This window comes from Apus apus, chromosome 1 (assembly GCF_020740795.1).
Source record: "Apus apus isolate bApuApu2 chromosome 1, bApuApu2.pri.cur, whole genome shotgun sequence".
In the NCBI taxonomy this organism is placed as follows: Eukaryota; Metazoa; Chordata; class Aves; order Apodiformes; family Apodidae; genus Apus; species Apus apus.
This window is the reverse complement of record NC_067282.1, coordinates 62,376,536-62,403,146: the sequence shown is the minus strand read 5'-3', so window position 1 is coordinate 62,403,146 and position 26,611 is coordinate 62,376,536. Positions and strand designations below refer to the sequence as shown.

At 39.2% G+C, this 26,611-nt stretch overlaps 2 protein-coding genes across 2 annotated transcripts in view; one reads left to right on the top strand and one right to left on the bottom strand.

Annotated features, from left to right (window-relative positions):
* Nucleotides 1-26,611, bottom strand: part of SEPTIN10 (septin 10) — a 963,730-nt gene that overhangs the window by 176,855 nt on the left and 760,264 nt on the right. The gene's annotated exons all lie outside the window — the stretch shown is intronic.
* SLC5A7 (solute carrier family 5 member 7) lies at nt 301-26,372 on the top strand. The gene is made up of 8 exons (XM_051616713.1): nt 301-698; nt 7,061-7,174; nt 10,200-10,355; nt 14,869-15,017; nt 18,848-18,991; nt 20,916-21,069; nt 21,919-22,136; nt 22,874-26,372. The coding sequence occupies exons 1-8, from the start codon at nt 521-523 to the stop codon at nt 23,495-23,497; spliced, it is 1,737 nt and encodes a 578-aa protein (XP_051472673.1). The 5' UTR covers nt 301-520; the 3' UTR covers nt 23,498-26,372.

The window sequence follows — 26,611 nt, the reverse complement described above, 5'->3', positions numbered from 1 at the left end:
GGGAGGTGCTGGAAGGGAAAAAAAGACTCAGCACTCGCAACTCAAGGGTTCAAGAGACATGCTTTGCTGTTGTAGCTATTACTTATCCGTAGTTCTTATGTAACTTAAACCAGTTTTGTACCTTGTGTTCTAACTGGAGACTTTTGTAATAACCCTCATGGCCAAGATCTCAAATGAGTGAAGAGTTCCCAGACACTGAGGAGTTGTTGACACTGAAAGAATTCAGTGCTCAGTATCTGAAGAATTGCGTAGCTGGCAGCCACATCGTTCAAGCACAGGTTGCAAGTGTTGGTTGCTGCTCCACAGCCATTTTAATTGGCATGTAAACTTAATTTCAATTACATCTGAAATAATCATTTCATAAATTCACCAGAATAGTCTCTTTAATAACCATCTGAGTTGTCTTTGTACACTGATTCTGAAAAGAGTCTTGCCAGGTTTGTTAAAAGCAGACGTATTACTGCATTCTCTCCAGAGGTCTTAATGAAATAGAGCTCAAAGAAACAGTCTGAACTTCAACATGGCTTTCCATGTGGAGGGGCTGGTGGCCATAGTTGTATTCTACCTGGCTATCCTGGCAGTTGGAATATGGGCTGCTTGGAAAACCAAGAACACCGGCAGCGAGGGAGATCGCAGCGAAGCTATTATCGTCGGTGGAAGAGACATTGGCTTGCTAGTTGGTGGATTTACAATGACTGGTAAGTAAAAAAAATCACCCTTTTCTTTTCTTTCCTGATCAGCGTATAACTTGCCAGTTTTCCATCTGAATGAAGAAGTGTAATCTGCATGTTGAATAAAGCAAAATGGGGAAAAACTTTAGATTCTTTTTCCAGTTGCTGCTCACATTGTTTATTGAAGAGCCAAATGTAGCACCTATATAAAAACAACAAATATGTTAAAATTGTACAGGAAGAACAGGTTATATATCTTACACATTGCTTTCATATTCATCTGTAGATCAGATCTGTTTGGGACAGAAGTATGGCATTTCTATAGATTAATACAAAATCCAGTTTTAAAATAACTGTTACTGTGAAAGCCATCCAAACCAATGAGTTATTTTGTTTAATCTGAGGACAAAGTTTATATGCAAAAAGCTGGGGGTCTGCCCAGCATCAATTCAAATAAGTTTCTAAAAGAAAATTGGCAGAAATTCAAACTTTTAATTCCACTGATTTCAGCAAACTTACTTTGTGTATTCTTTTAGATTATTTTACAGCAGTTTCATAAAATAAAACATTACTGGGAATAGTAGTATCCATAGGAAAAGCCTAGGTGAATGAAGAGTTCTTCACTAATTTTGTAAGCAGTGCTGTATGACTCCCAGAGACAGTCAAACCAGGTGTCTTATTTGGGTACACAGGATATTCACAATATGGTCCAAAATCTCAAGACTCAAAGCTAGCATATGGGATCAGATCAAAAGTTCATTGTAAGAAGAGTGAATTGGTCCATAATTTTTATTTAAGCAATTTAAATTTTAAGCATGCTTTTATGTACTTATTTATTTACTAAAAAAAAAATTAAAAATTGCACTTATTCTAAATCCTATTCAGGCAGAATCCTCTCGATTGCCAAATCTGATTTATCAGGTTGTATTTATGTTTTGCTGTTTTGCCCTATTTGGGTTTCACAATTACCTAATAAGGAAGAGGCACATAAAAGCTTGAGACGAAATTCTGTGTTCTTTAATCAAGAGAAATTTCCATCTCCTTGCAGGGGCATTTTGCTCATTCAGAGTGCTTGGATATTGAGTAAAGAATGTTTGTAAAATCAATAAAGTTTTAATATCAGCAGACGTTCTTCTTTTCCTACTTTGCTATAATTTACTGTATCACGTATCCATTGGCTACTGAGGCATTGGATATGACAAGATTCTGCCCATTGCAAGAGCTGGTTTGACTGTGTTCTGCTGAATGAAATGTTTTCAAGTGCACTGAAACCAGAATATTTTGCAGAAATATTACTTGCTACAAAGCTGTAATCATTCGATTGGGGTAGTGGAGGCGGATCAAGTCATTCCCTGCACAAATAGTTATGACGAGTTAACTTTGCCCGTGGAAGAAGATACAAATCCTGGTCTCCTTAATCCTATTTTACAGGAATATTTTTCATAACAGCTGAAGCAGACATGAGACTTGAACTGGGGCTTCCTATATTGTAGGCAATTTCTATAACCGCAACAATTCACACCCAGGTTTGCTCACCCTGTTTCACGCGAGTTCTAGAGATGGCGCAGTGTATTATCACTGCGCTAGAATATCAAGCTAATTGTGAAGACCTTGCACAGCTAAAATACTCATGGCTTTTATGCTATCCCACTTCACATGCTTTCTCACCTCTGCATTCCACAAAATGGCAATTGAAGCTTGAGATGGCAATTAAATTACACTTTCCATTTTGGGGAATGGCACGTGAAGTTAGGTGTGGGCACAAGTCTACTGAATCGGGAGTTGGTCTGGGTTTTGTCTTGATGAGGGTGTTTGGGATACTTAGTTTGTAAAGCCATAACAAAATAATTGTGAAAGTAAGCTGATCAAAATCCACAGTAATTTTTACTAAATGATCATATTATGGGAGGACGTTTGCTTCTTTAAAAATGCAGATTCTGCACCTCATAACTGTGCCTCCAGAGCTATATAGCTATTCCAACATAGTCTGTATATTTTACAGCTTCAATCATATTTAAACAATTAAAAATCAAAGCCTATCCTATAAAAGGAAAACAATAAAATTTTTAAGATCTCCAGAAATGATATTGTTCATATGGACATTAAGTACTCCAGGTTAGGGGACAAGGCCTAATTCTGTCTTTCTCACTTGAGATAAACACTATCTGCTTCCATGGATATTGGCTAAAAAAACTGTATCAGATTCTAGGGCTGTTTGTGGGGAGGATGACAGAACTTACTCTACATATTTAAAATCAAATTCAGAGCTTAAGCATTGTGACTTCGTAGTAATGGACTGAGGAGTCCTGAGTGATTATAGTTCATTTTCTAAACGGCATTTCAAAGCCTTAAGGCTACTGCATTACCTGTGAATAATGGCTGTGGGCATATTTGGATGTATCCCGTGATCCTGAAGAAGCAGCTGTATTAACTAGCTACTGAGATGCCTAAACACAAAGCCTGGTGAAGACTGAGTGCTTCTGCAATTATCAAAATAGAGTCAGAAGCTTGAATTGAGGATGGATCACAGCAACTCTCATTTAAACAAGCTAACATTGTACAACAGAAGACATGCCTTTAATTTGTGTATTATTTTTACACAGTTATAGTTCAAATGTTGCATTAAGTGAGAGCGTTCCTTAATTTGTGGGTGAAATTCTTAAGAAGTGGTACCTGCGACAAACTTGAGTCTATTTTTATTTCAGTGATTCAGTTTAAACCCCAAAGCAAACACTTGGGTTGACATAATCAAATGCTTGCAAACATGACCAAAAATCATAGTCTGTTTATGTCATTTTTTTATTTTAGGTGAATGGAGATTTGTATCTCTCCACAAGAAAAAAAGAAATATTACTAAATTCTATTGTCTTTTTTTTTAATCCTTAGGTCAGGATTTTCATTTTACAGAACTTGATGTGTTGATCCAATAATTTGAGAGGTCAGAAAAGGGATTATTCACAAAGAAGTACCAAAAATATGGTTTTCTAATATATATCAGTCTATACAAAGAACTCTGAGATTAATTTCTGTGTTCCTTGTATGGACTGGGAGCAGAATTGCTCTCAACATCCTCAGTATTTGTCTTGATAATTCTTTGGGTGCATGTTTTAAATGGATATTGATATTTGCTGCATTTTTTTGGTCCTTCAGATGGCAAGCAAAGAGGGGATTAAAATAGATTACCACACGAGTATTTTCATAGACTATTAAATTTTCTATTCCTTTTGTTTGATTTAGAAAAAAAAGAAATATTTTCACTAGAAGAGGTATTAAACTAACTTTAAATTGTGGCTTAGCAAACTGAGGATCAGAAAATTAATATCTAAGGTTGAAATTCCATCCTATCATATCCCATTATTTCTTTTCTAACGCATTTACTGATGTCAGTGTACATGCTGACTACTCACTCGCCCCTTCAGAAAAAGCCATATAGCACCTTCCTAGAGCTCTGGGGTCCTTGGCAGATGTTCCAAAACAGTCACATGCACAGAAAAATTGATCAGCAGCTATTTTTCAATTTCCAATCCAGAAATTAAGAGGCAAAATTGCAAATAAGTGCTAGATCCTTTGTGCCACATATACCTTTCTGTGGGGCACAGTCTCGGTTCCCAGCCAGTGTAGACCAATGGCCCCTGTACCATCACACAGAAGGGAAGTCATCTGCCCCCCTCCAGAAAAAAATAAGGGAGCTAGGCATAGCATCCAGGTGCCCCTTGGAGAACACTTGGCACCTCTGTAGCAACCCCAGGCAAATCGATGCTGGACGTTGAAGCCTCTTTGCACCACAACTGCAGCAATGCTGGACATCTGTCCTTGACTATAGGATATAATTCCCCATCTGGAAGTGGGTATCGTTCACGCAGAGTGCATGCTCATGCTTTTCCCAAGGAAGGAGATAAATATAATTCCCTTTCTAAATACTTACTTTTGTTATTGTGTACAGGTCCTTACAAACTACTCTCTAAGTCTATGCTGCTTGAGATACAATAGTCATCAAGCATCTCAGGTAGTCATGGGCTCAGCAGTCAACATTGCAGTGTCTGGGTGGAGATCAGTGATGACAGGCCCCTCAAGGGTCCATTATTAGACTGGGATTATTTAACATATTTGCCAGTGACATGGGCAGTGGAATTGAGTGCATCCTAAGCAAGTTTGATGATGACACCAAGCTGAGTGGTGTGGTAGACACACTGGAGGGAAGGGAGGCCATCAAGAGAGACCTTGACAGGCTTGAGAGGTGGGCCCATGCCAACCTCGTGAAGTTCAATAGGCTAAGTGCAGGGTTTCACACCTGGGTTAGGGCAATCCCAAACATGGAAACAGGCTGGGTGGAGAATGGGTTGAGAACAGCTCCAAGGAAGAGGATTTGGGGGTGTTGGCTGATGAGAAGCTCAACATAAGCAGCCAGTGTGCACTTGCAGCCCAGGAAGCCAACAGTGTCCTGGGATGCATCAAAAGAAGTGTAGCCAGAAGGTCAAGGGAACTAAAGGAAGGTCTCCTCCTTTCTGGTGAGACTCCACCTTGAGTACTTTGTCCAGTTCTGGAGCCCCCAACACAAGAAGGACATGGAGCTGTTGGAGGAAGGACAGAGCAGGGCCATGAAAATGACGAGAGGGCTGGAGCCCCTCTCCTATGAAGACAGTCTAAGAGAGTTGGGGCTGTTCAGCCTGGAGAAGAGAAGGGTCTGCAGAGACCTTAGAGTGGCTTTCCAGTACCTGAAGGGGCTACAGGAAAGCTGTTGAGGGACTTTTTACAAGGACGTGTAGTGATAAGGTGAGGGGGAATGGCTTTAAACTGAAAGGGGGTAGATTTAGAATAGACATCAGGAGGAAATTCTTCACTACGCGGGTGGCGACACACTGAAACAAGTTGTGCAGAGAAGCTGTGCAAGTCCCATCTGTGGAGACATTCCAGGTCAGGCTTGATGGGGCTTTGAGCAACCTGATCTAGTGCAAAAGGTCCCTGTGCACTGCAGGAGACACTGGACTAGATGGCCTTTAAAGGTCCCTTCCAAACCCCCCCACATTCTATGATTGTATGATTCTAGGACTCTGATACCAAAGTATCACATTCCCACCTAGGTTAGCTCACACTGTCAAGAAGCTCAAAATTCCAAATGTCCAAGAACTTTTAATGTAGATTCTGTATCCTTGCTCTTCCCATCAAGGATCAGTGTTTATTTATATTCTCCAAGAGGCATCCTTGCCCCTTGTCTTTTATCTAAAACAATCAGTAGATCTCAATACCCAGAAGTCTACCAATAACAGGCTTCCTTGGGTCATTTATTTTGTTACAGATTTTTTCTGCTTTTACATCCCTCACACAAGCCATTGTACTATTTGCAACGTCATAATCGTCCATTCCTGTGCTTTAAAATGCTGAAAGGGGGACAATTGTAATGATCTGATTGCCAGAGATCTTTGGATCTAAATCCATGGTTTAATTTAGGATCGAGTTAAAAAAAAATACTCTCTGGTAGTATTTGAGAGATGGCACAGGTGAGTGGATAAAAGTGGTCTTTTAGGTTTTAATGAAATTTCTTTACAAAATTTAATTAAATTTTCTTCATTTCTGTGTTGGAGATTTTCTGTCAAACATACTGTAGGTCCCAAGTTCTCAAATGAAACTTACCTTCAAGGAAGAGAATCAATTCACCAAGGATCTGATATTGTTATATTAAAAATACTGATGGTTTTAGAAAGATAAAATCAGAAATAGTATAGATACCATGATTCACTTCTGGAGTATGTCTTCAGGAAGCAGAAAAATAAATGAGTCAAAGTTTAGAACTTAAGGAGCAACACTGAACTACCACAGCCCTACATGGAAATATAGCATTTCAGGACATCAGAGCTTACTAAAAGTGCTTGGTGTAGCCACAACTTAAAATGTAACGAGGTTTTAAGGGCCATTTTTTTCATGAAGGCCCTAGTAAATGGTGCATTCATTAAACTCTTGTCTAATTCAAATGCTTTGAATTTTCCCAGCTGGGATGACTTTAACAATATCTATTTACTGAACTTCTTTGGACCCCCCTTATATCTCATTTTCATTTGGACTAATGCAGAAAAATTATAGTAGTTAACAAGTTTATGTGCTTCCTTCATTGTAAACAAGTAATGGGGACTCAGCCCTCACATCTTCACTGACTATACAAACGCTTAGGCAGTTTGACGATTGTCTCAGTCCATCTGACTTCTTTTTTCATATGCTTAGGTTGTAAGTTTCTTCAGTTAGGACTAACTTTTATAGAAGGATGCCACGTCTGGCACTTGTACAGTACCTGTGATGTAAAGTAGCAAAATTATGTGATGACATTTTCATTCCACAACATGGGAGGTTTTCTTTCTTTGTGCACATTAAAGACTTTTCCACCCCTTCTTTTTCAGCCACATGGGTTGGAGGAGGTTACATCAATGGGACAGCTGAGGCTGTGTATGTCCCAGGCTATGGTCTAGCTTGGGCTCAGGCACCTATCGGATATTCCCTTAGTCTGGTTTTAGGTAAGTGAAAAACTAAAGCTAATATTCTCTTATTTTAAACAGTTGTGATGAGAAGTCCAGAATTTGAAATGAAATAACTAGAGTCTGATAAAAAGATACTGAGGTAAACTGGATCCCTTCTACTGATAGTTTTGACTATTAAAAAGAAAACCAGAAAATCATTATAAATGCTTTGATATCTCAAGTCTCCTGAATGTCTTGGGAAGACCTATTTGATTATCACAACCATAGTGATCTATGGAGGTCACAATAAGGAAGGTGGGTTTTATTAGGGGCTTTTTAAAAATTATTTGTACTAAGTTTTATATATTCAGGTTTTCTTTAAGTGCCTGTATGATCTGGAGAATTATAATATCAGGGCCTCTATAAATTTTGACATTAAAGAATGAGAAATAGCCTTTCAGGTTCCAGAAATGCTTGTGCATTGCAGATCTTTACCAAGAGTCCAAATAACTTAGATGTCTAATTTTTTTGTAGGAAATCTGTAGTAGAATCTTTCCTTAAAATTGGACCAAGCATCCTCTTAGATGTGGTACAAAACTCCAAATCACATGTTAAAATGCAAATACAGAATTCTGCCATATGCAGGGCTGGAGTGTAAAATACAAACAACATTATAATTTTAATGTTGTGGTCTCTTAATTCCTGAAATGTAGTCTCAGAACTTCCTTGCCTTTATTAAAAATAATAGCAACAAAAAATTACTCACCATATCTCAACCACATGGAACAGCTCACAATAAAAATATTGTCTTGTGAACTGTGATGAATACACCACAAAGTTGTCAATGGCATCCTCTCAGTTTGTGAACAGATCAGGTCCCTGAGGCAACAAAAAAGACACTGTGCTTTTCATCTTTCATGAATGTGACTGGTATATTAGCCTGTCTTGACTTCTCAGTCTATTTTAAGTCTTTCCTCACATTCCCCCCACCTAGTCTGTCTCTATGTTTCCTTTGATTGCTTATCCGGGTCTTCTTGCCCCTTTTTATTTCTTCCTGTACAGCTTGGTTTCCCTTCCAACTCTTTTTTCCCCTTGGAAATGTTTTCCTATGGCCTGTCCTGGTTCTCCTGTCTTCCTAGGCAGAAAACTTCCCTACTGTAGGTGCTCCTCTCTGGAAAGTGCAGGCCAGCTCCAGTTCCAGTAGTAGTTCCCATCCCTGAGGGCAGCTCTATGTCCTGTAAGGAAAACAATAACAGTAGATGTCTGCCTGGAGATCAGTTGATGTCATTATGAGGTCACTGGTGTCATTAAGCAGTCATTAGGAGCATAGTCACAAGCATCTTCCTGACTCAGCCTCTGCAGAATTGTCACAAATTAATCATAGACCAGAAGGGGTTGAGTTAGCCTCTCCCCTCATTTCCAGCTGTTTTTATAGATCCAGACTTATACATGAAATTTTGAATGAATTAATTCTTTAGAAATTATAATGGCCACTGCAGAGAAAATAAGTCTGTACCATGTGATCACATAACTCTCTGCAGAGCACAAAGAGGAAAGCATTTATGTAGGCGTGATTTGTACATTTGTACATTGGGGGAGGAGCTGGTTATTCTTCTAAAGAAAAAAAAAAAGAGTACTATAAATACAAGCCAAGAAGAAATATTATTGCTTCAGATTGGAAGGATTTAAGATGTAATCTCACTGTTATTTCAACATTCTGCTTCACACCACTTTTCCTAATATTTCAGGATATTTGTCTTTAAAGGTTAGAATATCCTGTTTCCTTTGATAGATGTTTGAACAATGTGGAGAAGGGCCCATCTTCTCCCCCCACATAAGACTAACTAAATAGATTATGATACTACCGACTCTTCTTTTAGTTGTCTTTTGCAATGATGATGTAATAAGCAGACAAGGAACAGGACCCATGACCAATCCAAGAATAGTAAAAATATGCTGGAGGGTTTATGCATCTGAACATCCTGCCTAAAGGCATCATTAACATAAGTGTTATAAATGAATTGTGATTGGTAACCCAGTCACTTCTGTTCATGGAACTTAATGAAATGAAGAAATTTGAGCAATATAAGGCATTACATAGAAAAGTGGAAAATCTGTAAAATATTATGAATGCATTACCTATCTTGTGATGAAGACCCTGACTAAGGGTTGTCAAACACTGTACAGCAGAATTCATTTGGAACTGACTGGGTTTCCAGTTTTTCTATGGGAGTTTGTACCTTGCATTTCAGCAGTTTTACTCTGGTAGGAGTCTCCTTAGTTATAGTCACGTGCAGGTCTCAACTACACAGGTTTCCATAAGTGGTCTCTTTTAACTTTACCGAAATACATTCTTTCGTTTCGCTGGACAGAAAGAATTTGGGGACTGTACGTTAGAAAAGTGAGGCCTTTGCTCATTCATGTGCAGATACAGCCCATATGCTACCCGCGTAGAGCAAAATTGTGATACATCAAAATTCTTTAACATGCTTAAGTGAAATAAGTGTATGACAAATGTTCAAGGAGCCTGACACCTGCAGAGCCAAACAGGCATGTGACCTACCCTGCAGGTGTAGTAAGGTTGATTTAAGTATATGTAATAAATCTGAATCGTCCTGAAAGAATCAGATTTGCTGTGTGTGCACTAAATCCTGTGAATTCATATTTCTGATCCAGGCATCCCAGACAGGGTGTTTTAGAGTAGGACCATGTGAAAATTCATGATGAATTCTGCTGTAAGAATGAACAGGATTAGGTAGAAAACTCATTCCCCTAGGCTGATCCAAAGTTAGACAATACACTGACAGGCTCCATAATGGCAGAGTAAGTAAAAGGAACCAGACAAAATAATACAAACTTATTTTTCATTATTGTACCATAGCTACTAATAGTGTGGATGTTTATGTAATTCTGTAGACAGAAGTAAAGTAAGAGTTGTTAAAGAATATTTAAACTGTATTTATTTCTTTAAAAAAACCCAAACCAAACAGTAATACTTATATTTTTGTACCCTTAACTGACAACCTTAATGGCAATGCATTTCTCCACTGCAGCTGGTGTCTTATGCTACTTTTCTTTGTAGGTGGCCTTTTCTTTGCAAAACCTATGCGATCCAAAGGCTATGTGACAATGCTAGACCCTTTCCAGCAGCTTTATGGAAAAAGGATGGGAGGGCTGCTGTTTATTCCAGCTTTAATGGGAGAAATGTTTTGGGCTGCTGCCATCTTCTCTGCCTTAGGTAAGGAATAAGCAGTATATACATTAATTTGTCACAGGTGGAAAAGATTAATAAAACCAGAAACACATTAAATTTCTGGCTTCAAATGGTAACTATCCTAGGCAAATGATTCATAGTATGACAGTTCTCAGATCCGTGCTAACTTGTCATTAAACCAGCTAATGGCTTATTATTTTGTTAATGGAAAGACACACAGAGTGTCTATTTATTTTTTGGGTACCTTTAAGTTGTCCCTTTTCGAAGAACATAGAAAGATTTAGCAGAAAATTTTCTTTAATTGCGAGGGTGACATGAGTGATGACAAGTGTCCCTTGCTTCACTGAGATCACAGAAGCAAGTAAAAATTTCCCTTAAAGGTATGAAAGATTATTGCCAATAGATCTAAACAAAAGAATCCTTTACATAAAGGAGGTCTACCTATATAGTACTTCCCATAGCACAAATAATAGAAGCAAAACAGATGCTGATCAATAAATTATTAGTCAATTCTAAATGCTTTTCTACCCAACAAAATGAAGGAAATACTTAGGATTCAAGAAAGGATTCAGAGTATTAATGGAACTCTGACTCAATACGAAATCATCTAACTACTCTTCCAGTCCTGAAAAATAATCAGTTTCCAGGGTTTTTAATTATATTTCAGGCTTGAATTTAGCAATCCCTTCAAGAACTGAGAAAGCTCTTGAGTTGAAGCACCAGTAGTTGACTTTTACAGGCTAATCATGCTCATAGTGCACATGCATGTGGTAATGCTTTCTAGCACAAGGTATTTTAAAAAGAAAACAAACTTGGAAGGTACTCTCCAGCTGTGCTCTGATGAACTGCAAAGCAATGGGGAGCTTGTTTACCACAATTTAATCACAAAACCCTTAAGGGACTAAGAACAAACTACATGCTGAGGTGATAGGAATTGAATAACTTGAATAACACTCTGAGTATTTGGAATATACTTTCTTTTTGATTGAGAACAAGCTAATCTATGATATTTCAAAGCAAATGGTGTGAATACCTTTCTAGTAGGTTTATATCAAGAGCTGACAGTTGAAGACTGTCAGTGACTAGAAAGGTCACTAAGACTTTGATTTTAATTATTCTCTGAATAATCTGGTTATATTATACCTCCTAACTTGTACATCTGTCCTCACTGATGAATGTTTAAATCCAGTACTCTTCACTTTTTGATTTTCCTCACAGTTTCTTACTCGGCAGGGTTATAGAAGGGAAAGACAGGGCTTCCAGCTTGTGAAAGTGATCTGAGCTTGTCAGTCTTAAGCACATGAACTTTGAAGGCTTCGAAGGACAACAGAAAGCCACCTGTCAGCTCCCAGCATCTCTTACATACCACATATCCCTTTGTGTTCTACTGCCAGAACTTTTCTACCTATGTGATCAAGAACATCCATCTGCAATACTTGCAAGGACTAAAAGTTATTGCGGTGTTTTTAATTTAAATTATCCTAATTAGAAGGAGAGGAATTTAATTTAAAACATGGGTTTTAAACACTGCAATCATTTGAAATAGCTAATACATCTAAGGAAGGTGCTCTATTGGGTCTGTTACCTAAAAATAAGGAAGAACTAGTTACAGATGTGAAGGCTGGAGGCAGACTTTGCTGCATTGTTCATGAGATGGTGGAGTCCAGAGTCTTGAGAGGAGAGACCAAGGCAAAAATAAAAACAACAACTGACTTCAGGAGAGTAGAGTTTGGCCTCTCCAAGGATCTGCTTGGAGGAATCCCATGGGAGGCAGCCCTGTACAGGAATCAAGAGAGCTGATTGGTATTCAGGGGTCACCTCCTCCAAGCTCAAGAACAGTCCAGCTTGACAACCAGGAAAACAAGTCAAGCTGGCAGGAGACCTGCATGGATGAAAAAGGAGCTCCTGACTAGACTCAGAAATAAAAAGGAAGCATTCAAGAGCTGGAATCAGAGACAGGTGACCTGGAAGGAGTACAGAGACATCGTCCAAGCATGCAGAGATAGGTTTTAGAAGGTCCACCTGGATTTGGATCTGGCCAGGAAGGACAGCGGGAAGAGCTTTCATGATACAAATTTGGAGTGCTGTTGAATGGGACAGGGTACCTGGTGGCAAAGGACATGAAAAAAAGGTGAAGTACTCAGTGCCTTCTCTGCTTCATTCTTTGCTGGTGAGACCAGCCTTCAGGAATCTCAGGACCCTGAGAAACCTAGGAAAGCATGCTAGAGGAGGAGTAGGTTAGGAATCACTTAAATAGACTAGACAGACACAATTTCATGGGACCTCATGAGAATGCATGCCACGAGTGCTGTGGGAGTTGGCTGATAACATTGGAAGGACATTCTCAGTAATATTCTGGAGACTGTGATGATCAAGGATATTCCTGAAGACTGACAGAAAATGAATGTCACTCCCGTCTTCAAGAAGGGCAAGAAGGAGGATACCTGGAACTAAAGGTTGGTCAGCTTCACCTCAGTCCCAGGGAATGTGATGGAACAAATATTCCTCTCCTGGAAACTACTTTCGAACAAATGAATATGAAGAAGGTAATTAGGAGAAGTAGGCATGGATTTATCGAGAAGAAAGAATTCCTCATCAACCTGACATCTGGTATCTTCCTTGATGAGCTGACTGTCTTGGTTCATGAAAGGAGAGCAGAGAATGTTGTGGATTTCAGAGATGACTTTTTATACCATCTCCTGTAATATACTCATACAGAAACAGAGGAAGAATAGACTCGATAAATGGAGAGTGAGGAGGACTGAAAACTGGCTAAACTGCTGGGCTCAAAGGACTGTGACCAGTAGCGTGGAAGTCACCAGTCACCAGTTGTATATCCCAGGAGTAAATACTGAGTCTTGTATTTTGTAACATCTTCATTAATGACCTGGCTGATGGGACATCTTCAGATGAAGATGGACGTCTTCAGCTAGCTTGCAGAAAATAAAAACTGTGAGAAATTTCTGATTGACCAGATGGTTGTATTGCCATTCAGAAAGACCTCAGCAAGCTATAGAAATGGGCCAATAGAAACTTCATTAATTACAACAAAGGGAAATGCTATGTCTTGTACCTGGGGAGGTACAATCTGATGTTCCAGTGCAGGCTGAGGTCTGACCAGCTGTGAAGCAGGTTTACAGAAAATGACCAGGAAGTCTTAGATGGCAATGAAGTTGATCATGAGCCAGCAATGTGCCCTTATGGCAAAGAAAGTCAATGACATGCTGGGCTGCATCAGAAAGACCATTGCCAGCAGGCTAAGAGAGGAGATCCTTCTCCCCCTGCTCAGCATGAGTGAGATGCATTTGGAATGCTGGGTCCAGTGGTCCCCAGTACAAGAGACATGGACATACTAGAGATTGTACAAAAAGCCACAGAGGTGATTGAGGCACTGATGTATCTGGAACATGAGGAAAGGCTGAGAGACCTGGAACTATTCAGCCTGGAGAAGGAGGGGCTCAAATGATTCTTATCCATGTCCATAAATACCCGATTTGGCAGCTGGTGGAGAGGAATAAAGAAGACAGAGCCGAACTCATCTCAGTCCTGCTCATTGACAGGACAAGAGACAATGGGCACAAGCAAAACTACAGGAAATTCCATTTAAACTTAAGAAAATACCTTTTTTTTTTTTTTTTTTTTTTTCAGTGGGAGAGGTAAAACACTGTCACAGGTTGTGGAGGAAAGTTGTGAAGTCCATCACTTGCAGATACTCAAGACCTGACTGAACATGATCTTGGGCAACCTTCTCCAGTTGACACTGCTTGAGTAGGGACTTGGACTAGACAGTTTCTAGGGACACCTTTCAGTCTCAGCAAGTCTTCAATTCTTTGAGCTGTTGTGTGGAGACTGACTGGTCAGCTCAATATTGTGGTTTGTTTTCTACAAATGAAATCTGCTCAGGGGCACTTGGAAAAAATATTGGGTTATGGGTCAACAATGGGGCTGGATTCTCCAGCTTTGAAAAGAAACCCACTTTCATCCCATGTAAATAATTCAAAGGTACTTTAGAAGGGTCTGTGGACAATTGTGTCTGTAGCTGATGCCTCCTCTACCATTCCTTCCTTGGTTGAAGTAGGCTACCTAAGAGCATAAGTGAGGTACAAAAAGTGATATGTTGCAGCAGACCACCCATAGGCCCAACCTCTGCTGCAGTGATGCACTTGTTCCCATGCAGCTGCAACTCACCCAGGGAGGCTTCAGCTGTCTGTGCATGGCTGCTTTTCCCCAGACAGAACAAGAGAGTGTAGTCCTACCAGAGCTTGAGCTATGTAAAGAAAGGCTGTTGGGACCCTCCTCTCCTCCATTTCATTAGAACATGTGAAATAGAAGATGTTAAACTTCAACCAGCAGGACCCTTTCTTTTCCCACTCACTTCAAAGTTGCAGAAGGTGCGTGCAGAAGAGAAGGGGAATATCTTCCTGCTTGTTGATAAGTGTCAGACCAGCACTTGTATATGCAACTTAACAAAGGTGAGCCATCTCATCAGATGTACTGTGACAGATGCTAACACACAGTGCTTTGTTTTTCCCCACAGGTGCCACTATAAGTGTGATCATTGACATTAATGTCAACCTTTCAGTCATTATTTCTGCCCTGATTGCAACTATGTACACGCTTGTGGGTGGGCTTTATTCTGTGGCTTACACTGATGTAGTTCAGCTCTTCTGCATTTTCCTGGGACTGGTAAGTTTGGATTTTTTTCTCTTCTTTGTTGAGAATTTTGCCCAGAGCATTATGATGATTACTGAGACCTATTGTCGACCTCCATGTTTGGAACTGTGTCTTCACTGAAAGCATGTCAAAGGAATATCTCCAGATATTCCAGATTCTGTATTGACATCAATGTACAACCTGTGCTTTGACAATAGAGCTGACCGAGAGGCCCAAATCTTTGGCTTTTTTCCAACTAGTTTGATAGTGCAAACTCTCGTGTAATTTTCCTGCTGAGTACATCTGTATCTCAGGAGAGGACTGGACCTGACTCACAGAATCACAGAATCATCAGTTGGAAGGGACCTGTAGAGATCATCTAGTCCAACAGCCCCACTAAAGCAGGATCACCTAGAGCACATTACTCAGGGCTGCATCCAGGCGGATTTTGAACGTCTCCAGAGAAGGAGACTCCACAACCTCCATGGGCAGCCTGGAGGCTTTTTTCCAGTGCTTTGTCACCCTTACAGTAAAGTTTTGCCTCCTTCTCTATCTGTCCATAGGACTGTGGCACAGGCACTGGATAGAGACATCAGATGTAGGAATCAGTCAGTAGAGCAGTCCAGAAACCTTGGTATTGACCAGCAGAGCTGCTACTCACCTTCTTCTCTTTCCTGTAGCTGTCACCTAGTCATGCAGCTTAGTTAACCTCCTGCTTTAAATTACCTTCTTGAATTTTCCCTCATTTTCCTCCATTATCCTCAGAGACCCTAGTATAGGAAGACTCACCAGGTGACCTTGTGTTTGAATACAGTGATATGAATGTCCCTTCATCAGCTATCAGTGATATGCTAGTGAATAGCCTTTTGTTTTTACTGTATGGTCATAGATGGCCACAGGTGTCCAGAGATCTGAGACAGGCTGAAATAAATGGGGTGGCTCAAGGTGAAGGAACTGAATGGCACCTCAGGGACCCAGACTTATTTCTCACTTTTGGCAGAGATCTTGTGCATCTCTAGGGAAATTGCTTCAGCAAGAGCTCACACATATGGTCACTAACCAGTCCTGTGTGTGTCCTTGCTCTGTGGCATCCTACTGTGAGGCCTATGGCCTTATTTGCTGAAGTGCTAAGCATTCCCTGTTGTAACTGACTTCATGAGAATGGTGCTAAATACCCTGAAAAAGCAAATCCAATTTCCAACTGACCATCTCAAATGAGAAGTTATTCCAGATCTTCTCTAATACCTTTCTTCTTCACCTACACAGTGGGGAAAGTACTCTCTCCTTCCCTAACATGCATGTTGATATTTTTGGCCCATTCCATTTTTACAGATGGGGTGCGTCACAGGAATTCTCAAAATTCTAGGTAAATCAAAATAAATAAATGCTTTTCCAATGAGAACAACTCATGCACTGCTAAAGACCCCAATCCTGTGGGAGTAACAACATGTAAACCAGTATTAAAGGCAGCATGAACCTGATAGCAAGGGGGAAGCAAATGAAGGTTGTATAGCAGTGTTCTAAATATTTGGATCCATAGCTTTAAGTGTGGGGGGGGTCTTTAATTCAGCTTGGGCTTTTCATGTAATTTCTCATTTAAAATAAACAGCAGTAGTGTTGTGTAGAAGGAACCATATTCTTAACCTGAAGAGTCATCATCAGTGGGGGTGGAAGCCTCAGATAGCCTCTAAACAATCATGCTGTAGGTGAGGCAATTTTAGATGTGATGAAACACTTTCACAGTAGGTGTCATAGCAGAAGTTGTCACAGGCTCAGGCATTCCAGCTTCCCCCTCCAGGCTCTGGAGCAGTTTGTTTTCCCACAGGCACAGAGCTTTACTACTCATTCCTCTAATGTCTGTTCCTCTCCTACTCCTTACCCAAGAGGAGTTGGTTGTTGTAGTCACTTCTATTCCCTTCTAATTCCTTGATTCAACTATGGTTAGTCCTTAGGCATCCATAACTTCTACCCCCACCACTCCACATCTTTCTCTAGTTTTCTTAAAATCCCATGAAGTTGTTCTCTGCACCTCCTCACTATACTGTACCTACATCTGCAATTCTCAGCTCTTTGTCTTTATCTTAACCAGAGAGTCCTTCTGTGATCCTGTACTGTATCTGCACTATTTATGGTCACTTAATCTCAACTGTATTATTAATTCTCCATTCTAAGCTCTTTGCCACCATGTAGAAGCCCTTTTTTTCTGGTTGCCAATGGAATGAGAGATCCAGGTCCTTCTAGTTACCTGCTACTTCTGCCCATGCCAAATAGTACTTTCTCAGATAGTTCCCAGGAACAGTTGAGGGCTGTCCTTTTTGGCAGAGAAAGGAGTCTAGGTGTATGGATGAAAACCATGACATGTCAGTGAACTGCAGGGCCAGAGAAAGCATGTTGACTTGTTTTATTTAGTAATACGGAGGTAATCCTTGACACCACAAAGAGTTCAGTTACTGTCAGGTACTGGAATGGATTACAAAAGTTGACAATGCATTTGCAATACAGTTTCTGTTAAATCCTGGGCTGTGGCATGCAGGCTGCAGGTGGACCTTTAGAAATTTACCCTACTGAAAATCTCAGCTGAGTATGGGCAACATTCTGCTCTTCAGAAGCTCAGAGCTCAAACATGTTTGACATTTGAGATTCACAAATGAGAATAAAAAAATCCATTTGACATCCTTGTTTCCCAATGATTTCTCAAAAAAGAGGAATATTAATATCCACTAATTTTGACAATGTTAATTTTTCCCTCAAAATACCTAGGAGGCAGTTGAAACATTTTGGTGATATTTCCCAGAAAAACCCAAGCAGACAGCGTGAAAAGAATCTTTCTGCCTAAGTGCTTAAATTGGCAAAGTTTAATACGTAACTGAGAACAGAATAATATGGTATATGATGAACAACCTGAATAAAAGGCTGTGCAGCAAAACAGCAGTAATTCATATAATTTTCACACATTATTGCCATAGTTGTACAAAAAAATAGGGTAAAATGTTTGATTTCTCCCCTCCTTGCTCCTGTTACCCTATACACTTAAGTATGATCAGTTGGATTGTAGTAATCTTTGTGGTTTGGGTATGATTGGAGCCTTAACAATGACGCTTGCAATGGTCTATTCCACATGGTTTTCATCTCAGTAGGAACTACTGAGGTTCTTATAGAGAGTTAGTGAGTTACATCATTACAAAATCAGTTGGCACAAGAAGTCAGTTGGAGAAGGAAATTAATCTTCTGGCCAAAACTGTCTGTAGGAAGGGTTTCTGAATTGAGAGACTGAAAAGAGTCAAGAATGCAGAGTGAAATTGCCCTCAAGGTAGAAGAGTGCCTTAACACTGGGTAACCGGGTGTTCTGGAGCAATAGAGCTGGGGATTCAATGACAGCACCCCTCTCTTGTCATGATACACTTTTGTGTTGAATTATCAATACATTCCCAACCTTTCAGGTTGTTTGTGGTGTTTCATGCCTGGACACTGGCAGATCCTGATGCTATTGCACACAAGTTTATGTGTAGGTGTTTCTCTACAGTGTGGCCTGGGGAAGGCTGTAAATAATGTATGTGGAGTTTAAGGAAAATAAAATGAAGATGGATAAATGTGTCTTTCCTGCTGATTTTGTGATTTACACTGCATAATTCTCCACTTATAAGCACACTCTCCAGAACAGAGTTAAGCTATCCACTACCAAAATCTCTGGATTTTGGAGATGTTCCACTAGCACATAACCTGACTTTTCTGCAAGTCAGCTCAGCAACATTACTTTTCTTCTGTAACATGCAAGAAGATAAATAGATCCATGTTAATATTACTATTTTATGTGATTAAGTGCATTCTTTAAACCTGAACAAAGTCTTACTCTTTGATTACAGTGGATCAGCGTACCCTTTGCAATGACTCACCCTGCAGTGACAGACATTGGGCTCACAGCTGTGCACCAGGTGCACCAGGCACCTTGGCTTGGCTCTGTCAACTCACTTGACATTTATACATGGCTGGACAATTTCCTTTTACTGGTAAGTGGTGGCTTGTATGAAGGAATGAAGCATTTAAGCACTCACACTGGGTTACTGTGACAGCTGAAAATAATAGAGAGTCTAGTTAAGAGCTTCTAGCGATCTGAAAACTTTTACTGTCTTGACTCCAGCTCAATATTTCTGCACATTTTAATCATTTCAGTGAAACAACAGTAGGATATTACAGCACGGCTGTCAAAGTCAGCGTTGCCAGGAATGCAATTTAAATATCATCAGGCTGAAAGAGTTGACTTATGCTAAAATTAATTAGTAGTATGCAGCTAATACTTAACTGATGTCATTCTTGGCAGAGGAATTTATATATTGCAGAGGCAATAAATACGTTACACAAATGATTAAATATGCCTTAGGTAGAGGTGATATTGAAAAAGCTTTGCAGAGATGGATGGATGGATGGATGGATGGATGCTTGGATGCTTGGATGCTTGGATGAATTAATATATGCACACATGCCAGAATGAAATGAGGGGTTTTGTTATTTAATACCCATGTATTACACATGGGATTGGTGGTTATTATGTACATTCCATTAGAAGATCTAGCAACACATGCTGAAATTTTCCATTCTCAGTGTCCCTGAGCAACTCTAAACTGTTTTTATTACCGTGTTGTAGTTTGGGACTCCTTTCTCTTTTCTTGTTGTGTTGTGGTTTTTTTTCTTTTAAATAATCACAACCAAAAATTTTCAGTTTTCTGATAATTGAGCAATTAAAATATGGGATTGTTTCTAGCTTACATGTTTTAGACATTCCCAGAGAGTGAGAGTATGACACTAGCTTAAGTGGCTGTATTCTCTCTGGTCAGCCTGAAGGTTTCTTCTCTGCTGACGAACAGAGGAAAGCTCTGATGTTGCCAAATTGTGACACATTTTCTTTTCATCTTGCTCATTTCATTATAGCTCAATAAATTTATACAGGCTTGGAAAGTTTTATTAAAAGAACATTATTAAAGCTACAAGGGAAAGCACTCATAAAGAGCAAGTCAAAATCAGAGTTACCTGTGAAACATTCATTTGGTCCCTGTGTGTGCATGAAACATGTATGAAACACCTGTGCACACACACTATTTGGCCCAAATGCCTGTTGCCTCATTTGGTGTGTGGGCTGTGCACATTTAGTGAGCATTTTGCTTTGTTTTCTTTCCATGCTGTTTAGTCATAGGCACTTATTTACTTAGTGGAGACGATTCAAATCCTGCTCTCAAGACAGAATTGTTAGTGTTTGGTTTTTAGTCTTGGATAATACTCTTCTGTGTTGCATATTAGAGACATCATTTTAGGTCTAATGAGGTCTCCACTGTTCTATACCCCCCGAAAAAGAGAAGGATTGCCACCATAAAATAAAACTTTGTTTTACTGCTTTGTCTTTAATTTCTATTGGTATCATGTTTAGTTAAGACAGTGGGATAACAAATTTTTAGATTCTTGAGTTCAGTGTATACAGAATGTGTTGTCTTGTTTAGATGGTCACCAGCATTCATAAAGGAAGGTAAATCCTGCCAGAGTCTAATCCAGTTTTGACAGGGGGAGGGTACTGAAGGGCAAATGCTCCAAATATGAAATATGACAATAGAATTATATAACCTATGCAAAAGCTTTATAAAGTATTTAAGCAGCTCACAATACTTAGGGCTTACAGAGACTACATAAGTGCAAAGTGGCATTGCTAATTGTGTAAAGGAACAACTTCTTTAAAGGAGTGAGATTTAAGGGGACTTATAAAGGTTTAACATCACTTTTGAGAATGAAAGCTACAGCTATTACTAACTGATATTCAATAAATAAATTGAAGAGCAGCAAATGCCACGGCATTTAAGTGATGCTTCTACATGCTCTCGATATGGCAACAGCAAAATAATTCAAAGTTAGCCCCCAATGATGTGATGCTGCCCATTGTGTTTGCAGACATTAGGAGGAATCCCATGGCAAGCGTATTTCCAGCGAGTTCTTTCCTCCTCTTCTGCCACATATGCTCAAGTTCTGTCATTTCTGGCTGCTTTTGGCTGTCTTGTGATGGCTCTTCCTGCAGTACTCATCGGTGCAATCGGAGCATCTACAGGTAAATTACTGAAAATGAATAATACAACAACTATAAAATGAATAGTACGATAAATATGTGAAGATCCTGCAAAGCTTATGTTAGATATAATCTAGCCAGGTGACATCATTAATCAACTCATGACTTTTTCAATCTGAGATTACACTAAAAAAATATATTATAAAATGTTTCTCTCAGGAAAGTTATGTACCTACCCCAGTGGCTGAGATTAACTAACTTTACATGCTGTAGGTATCTACAGATGTAATGTTTCAGTTTAATGTTTGAGTTGGATCCTGGTGCCTTTATTTAGTCCTAAAAGTAATAACTGCAAAATCACTAGATATGTACTGTAGAAATTTATCAGGAATTTCTTGTCTTGATCAAAACATCTTTGTAAAGTTCATTCCATAGTAAGAGTGATCCCCGTTCTAACGTAATATTTCGTTTACATTAGAAATGTTTATTAGGAATGTTTAACACGTGGCTTTGAACTCTGAGTCTGTAACCCAAGAGTGTAGTTAAGCACATCACAAACAAACATGGATCCCAGACTTGTTTTATTGAGGAAAATTACATTTATGAGCAATGTAAAGTTTTAAAATTAAACCTCCTACTGGATAACCACAGAGTATGGTCAGACTTAGCTTAGAGATAAGGAAGAATGTCGAGCAGAACTAAGCCTGCCTAACACAAACCAGAGGGACACTGCCTCTCTGAAATGCCATCGGTCCAGCCCTAACAACAGTTTGGTAATTGCATGTGAATGAAAATGTGTCAATATGAATAACTTACTAAACATGAAGTCAAGAGATGCTGTAGCTGATGACTCCTAATGTTACTGATAACGTACTTGTGTCCATATTGCAGCCTGGAACGAGACTGATTATGGTGTCCCTGACCCCATGAGTAAAAAAGAAGCAGATATGATTTTGCCGATCGTGCTCCAGTACCTTTGCCCAGTCTACATCTCGTTCTTTGGCCTTGGCGCTGTATCTGCTGCTGTGATGTCATCAGCTGACTCTTCAATTTTATCAGCGAGTTCTATGTTTGCTCGGAACATTTACCAGCTTTCCTTTCGGCAAAATGTGAGATTGCATTTCCTTTTTTATTTTTAGAGAAAATTTTAGGTGAGACCTTAACTAGACTCTAATTTCATAATGAAACATTTATTTCATGTTCCTGCCTATGACTGGAAAAGTGTAGCATTTTGTTCCTAACAGTATATTGAATAAACAGAAAGTCATAAAAATACTTATTGTTGTGGCTGATGACAGAGGTGTAAAAGCTAGCTCAGTGGAGGCAGCTTTCAAGAGTTCTCATGGCACTGCAGTTTATCCCAACAGCTCCTAATTATTACTGCAACCGTAAGTTTTACGTAAATCCTTAATAAAATGAGACATCTTCATGAATTACTGATTTATCAGGAAATCGTTTGGTAACAGAATGGGCTAATGAGTTTCAGTTTTTATTAGAAGATGGGGAAGAAGAAATTCTGACACTGACACTTTTCTGGTTTAGCCATGTCATGCTTATGTTTTAAAGTTATTTCTAACACTCTGCTGTTGTTTTTTAGTTTGACATGTTATCAGACTTTTCCTTATGCTCAAAGATTAATAACTTTGGGAATGGCAACCATAACTCCTGGGGTTTTTTCTCTGTGCTTGAGATGGAGTTAGAGATATTAGTTTGTAAATATTATTGAGTATGTTGTGCAAAATTTCCTTTTACAATATAGTATCTTATATAGGTTATGTTCATAAATGTAGGCATACATGAACTGCTGTGAAAAAAAACATCAGCTAACACTGCCCTTTTTTTGCAGGCTTCAGACAGGGAGATCGTGTGGGTCATGAGAATCACTGTTTTTCTCTTTGGAGCATCAGCAACAGCAATGGCACTGCTAGCTTCATCAGTGTATGGCCTGTGGTACCTCAGCTCTGACCTTGTTTATATCATCATATTCCCCCAGCTCCTGTGTGTGTTGTTCATTAAAGGAACCAACACCTATGGTGCCATTGCAGGGTACTTATTTGGCCTTGTTCTCAGAATAACCGGAGGAGAACCGTACCTCTACCTTCAGCCCTTGATCTACTACCCTGGCTGCTATCCAGATGAAAACAATATCTATGTCCAGCGATTCCCATTTAAAACACTTGCTATGCTTACCTCCTTCTTTACTAACATTATAGTCTCTTACTTAGCCAAATACTTATTCGAGAGTGGAACTTTGCCACCAAAGCTGGACTTCCTTGATGCTGTTGTTGCCAGGTACAGCAGAGAACACATGGACAAAGCAACTCTTGTAAAAAGTGATAATATTGTATTAAATGAACTTGCACCTGTGAATCCACGACACAGTCTAACTTTGAGCTCAACTTTCACAAACAAGGAAGCCTTCAATTATGTCGATTCGAGTCCAGAGCTGTCCAACACAGAAGATAATTAAAAAATCTGGTAGCCACAGGCAAAGCAATGTGAAGCAGGATATTCTACAAAGAATAGTAAGAGGCATTTTAATCAGAAGAAAAGCAAGAATTTGGAATAAAATGCCACTGCACAATTATTTAAGTTGTTTCTCAGAGCTGGAGCATCCCATGGGAGGAACCCTTTTCTGTTATTATCTAACACGTTGGATTAGATCATAGAGTGTTCACCAAAAGACACACTCAGATCCCATTCTTTCCACCCAGAACTATATACTGTATAAGTAAAAAAATATTTACAATTGAAAATATATGTAGCAGAAAAAGTGCAACAGTTATCTAGCTAGGACATTGTATGAAGAGATTATAATACAGTCACTCTGAAATACTATCAGTCAACTTTTTATTGGCATTAAGTGAAAATATATTGTTACAGCTATAAGTCATTTATTACTCAGGAGCTAGTTGCTTGAGCAAAGACAGATAACTTCCCTGGGTTTTTGGTATGATTGCTTTTTTCCTCATAAATTCAAAGGCTAGAAATTTAGTATTTTATTGTTTGTATAAGACAGCAAAATGTGCAAATGGTAATAAATTCCTTACAGGAGTGCTAAGCATCATATATTAACTAAAAAAGTTAAAATGAAATCACCAGTTTAAAACGATGTTATACCTAATGCAAGATGATCTAAAGTGAATTCTGTTACAATAGGTGTTACTTTTTTGCTGTGATTAGCGGCTGTCACGGATGGAGGATGATAGCATTCTTAAAGCAATAATTTGAGTTGAAATTCAACTTGAGAAAAATGACAGAATTCTTATAAACTAAGTAGAACTTTTCAGTGTTGAGAAAAGATGTCTTATCTTGACTTACCATCAAAATGAACACTGAGCAAGTCTGACTCCAAGCAACATCAGCAATGGACAAATATTAAAAAGTAAGGCGAGTCAAGAATGTTTGAAAAAACAGATGATGTGGGTTACCATGGGGAAAATTCCCATTTTTCACTTAATAAGAAAAGTATTCTCAAAGACATCAAAAAGTCTTTTGGATTGGACTTGCTGTCATCACTCTGAAAAGTGTAGTTTTTCCATGGAAAATCACTTTTTCTCAAAAATATGATTTCCTGTGGGAAAAACAGGCTTGCTGGACAGCTTTCCACATCCGTAAGTGTCTACCTCCAAAAGCAGCAGCAGCAGCTTGGAGGAGAACTGAAAGGAAAGCTGAACCCACAAGCATAGTGAAAGGCACAGCAGTGTCTTCCACTGAATGCTGGACTCCTTCATTAATGTGACGGTGCCTCTGCAGAGCACCAGCAGCGGCCAGGCACAGAGGAGACTTCACTCATAACTAGCAATGCTGGCCAGAAGCATCTAAGCAGGGAGATGAGGCCAATTCTGACTTCAGCCTGGCCAGCAGGGAACACACAATGTCCTTTCCATTTGCCCACAGCCAGGAATGATTGTGTCTGTCCCCATTGGTATGTGCCTTTCACAGTGGGAGATCTAATAGCTAGATTTCTGTACGATTAAGAGTTGTGCTCCAACATTTTTATTTTTATTTTTTAATATCTATGCATGACACAAAATATTCAGCTGAAACCCAGATATCCTCCTATTGCTGGTCAATGGCAAAATATCTTCAACATTCACAGCACGAGGAGCTGTACTGTCAGATAGGAAATGTAAGAATAGCTTTTGCTGCTAAAGGAAGAAGCCATCAATTTATGCATTCAATGTTGACATAAAATTTCGTGAGGTTGAATCCTTAGATGCGTTTTTGCTCCTTTTGTGAAGTTTTAACAGCATATATATATTTTATATGTAGATAAAATTGATTTCAAAGTTGTTGATTTTTTTTTCTCCTTACATGCATTTTAAAATAACACTGCATCTCAGTTCTGAATATGCACTGTGAACTGCAGTACTGCTGTGCTGAGAAATACCGAGTGTGCTTTGAGTGGAGGGAATAAAAATCAGGATCTGTGCTAAAAGCCCACAAATGTCAATATAGCAAAGAAATTAAAAATTCCTGCAAGGTGAGTGAATGAGCCACTGAGGAAATTCAGGGTGCTGAGGTTCTCACAAAACAGACACAAGCCCAGCGGTATTCGTTCCCCATGAACCATGGAAAAGTGAAGAGGAAAGAGATTGGATGGAAGGAAGAGAGGTGAGGACAGGGTCACTGCTGAATTATTACCCATTACTGGCCCAGAACCACTAGCCTAGATCCCTTATGAGAAAATGTCAAGCCAAGGTTTTGCCTGCATACATAGCCTATACCTTATGCTGCAGTTCCAAATTAAGATACTGGATTTCATTTTAAAGCCACCTGTTGGTCTTCCTAAAAAAATTTATCTTACTTCACTTTTGTCTAGGAATTGCTAGAATTTCACTATGAGAAGCTGCATAGTGGCCAGATGCTTTGAATACAGCAGCATGTCTGTATTATTTATTTCAAAATTCCCAGTAGTGGGAGGAGAAGGAAAGGAGAATGGGATCCAGCTGGAATTGTTTAAGAACATTTGATTTAAAAAATAAAAATCTTCCCTTTTCCCTTTTATTCCCTCATTTCCATAAAAACATAAAGACTTTTAAAATTCTCAAATAAGTGAATAAATAAAATGCATTAGTCCAAAAATTTTAAGCCAGTATTTTATACTGTTTATACTCTCTAATTTTTTTTTGTGAAATTGCTGTGATTTTACAACATATCCCTGTTTAGGTGGAACTATGTGTTTTCTGGTGGAAAATGGTTCCAACAAAGTTTTCCAGACCTCTCTGGGGAGACTGAAAGGTTCTTGCACTTTTGCACGTAGCACACCTTTATCATGCAAAGGAGAGAAGTGACACTGAAGACTCTGTGTGACCATAACTCTGCTTTCCACATACCCATTTTCTGAGCGTATCATTGCATGAGTCCAACAACACCTGCCATGGCTGTGGTGGTGGACTGAGTAGTGAACAGAAAGACTCCAAAAGCCAAACTAAACAACCCTGTGCCAAGTCTGTTTACAAGTTTTATTGCCTTAGTTCAGCTAGCCTACCATTAAAGCTATACTAAACTGTTCATATAACCAAAGGCCATATCTAAGATTGGTACTGGGGGAAAAAAAAAAAAAGAAAAAAGAAAAAAG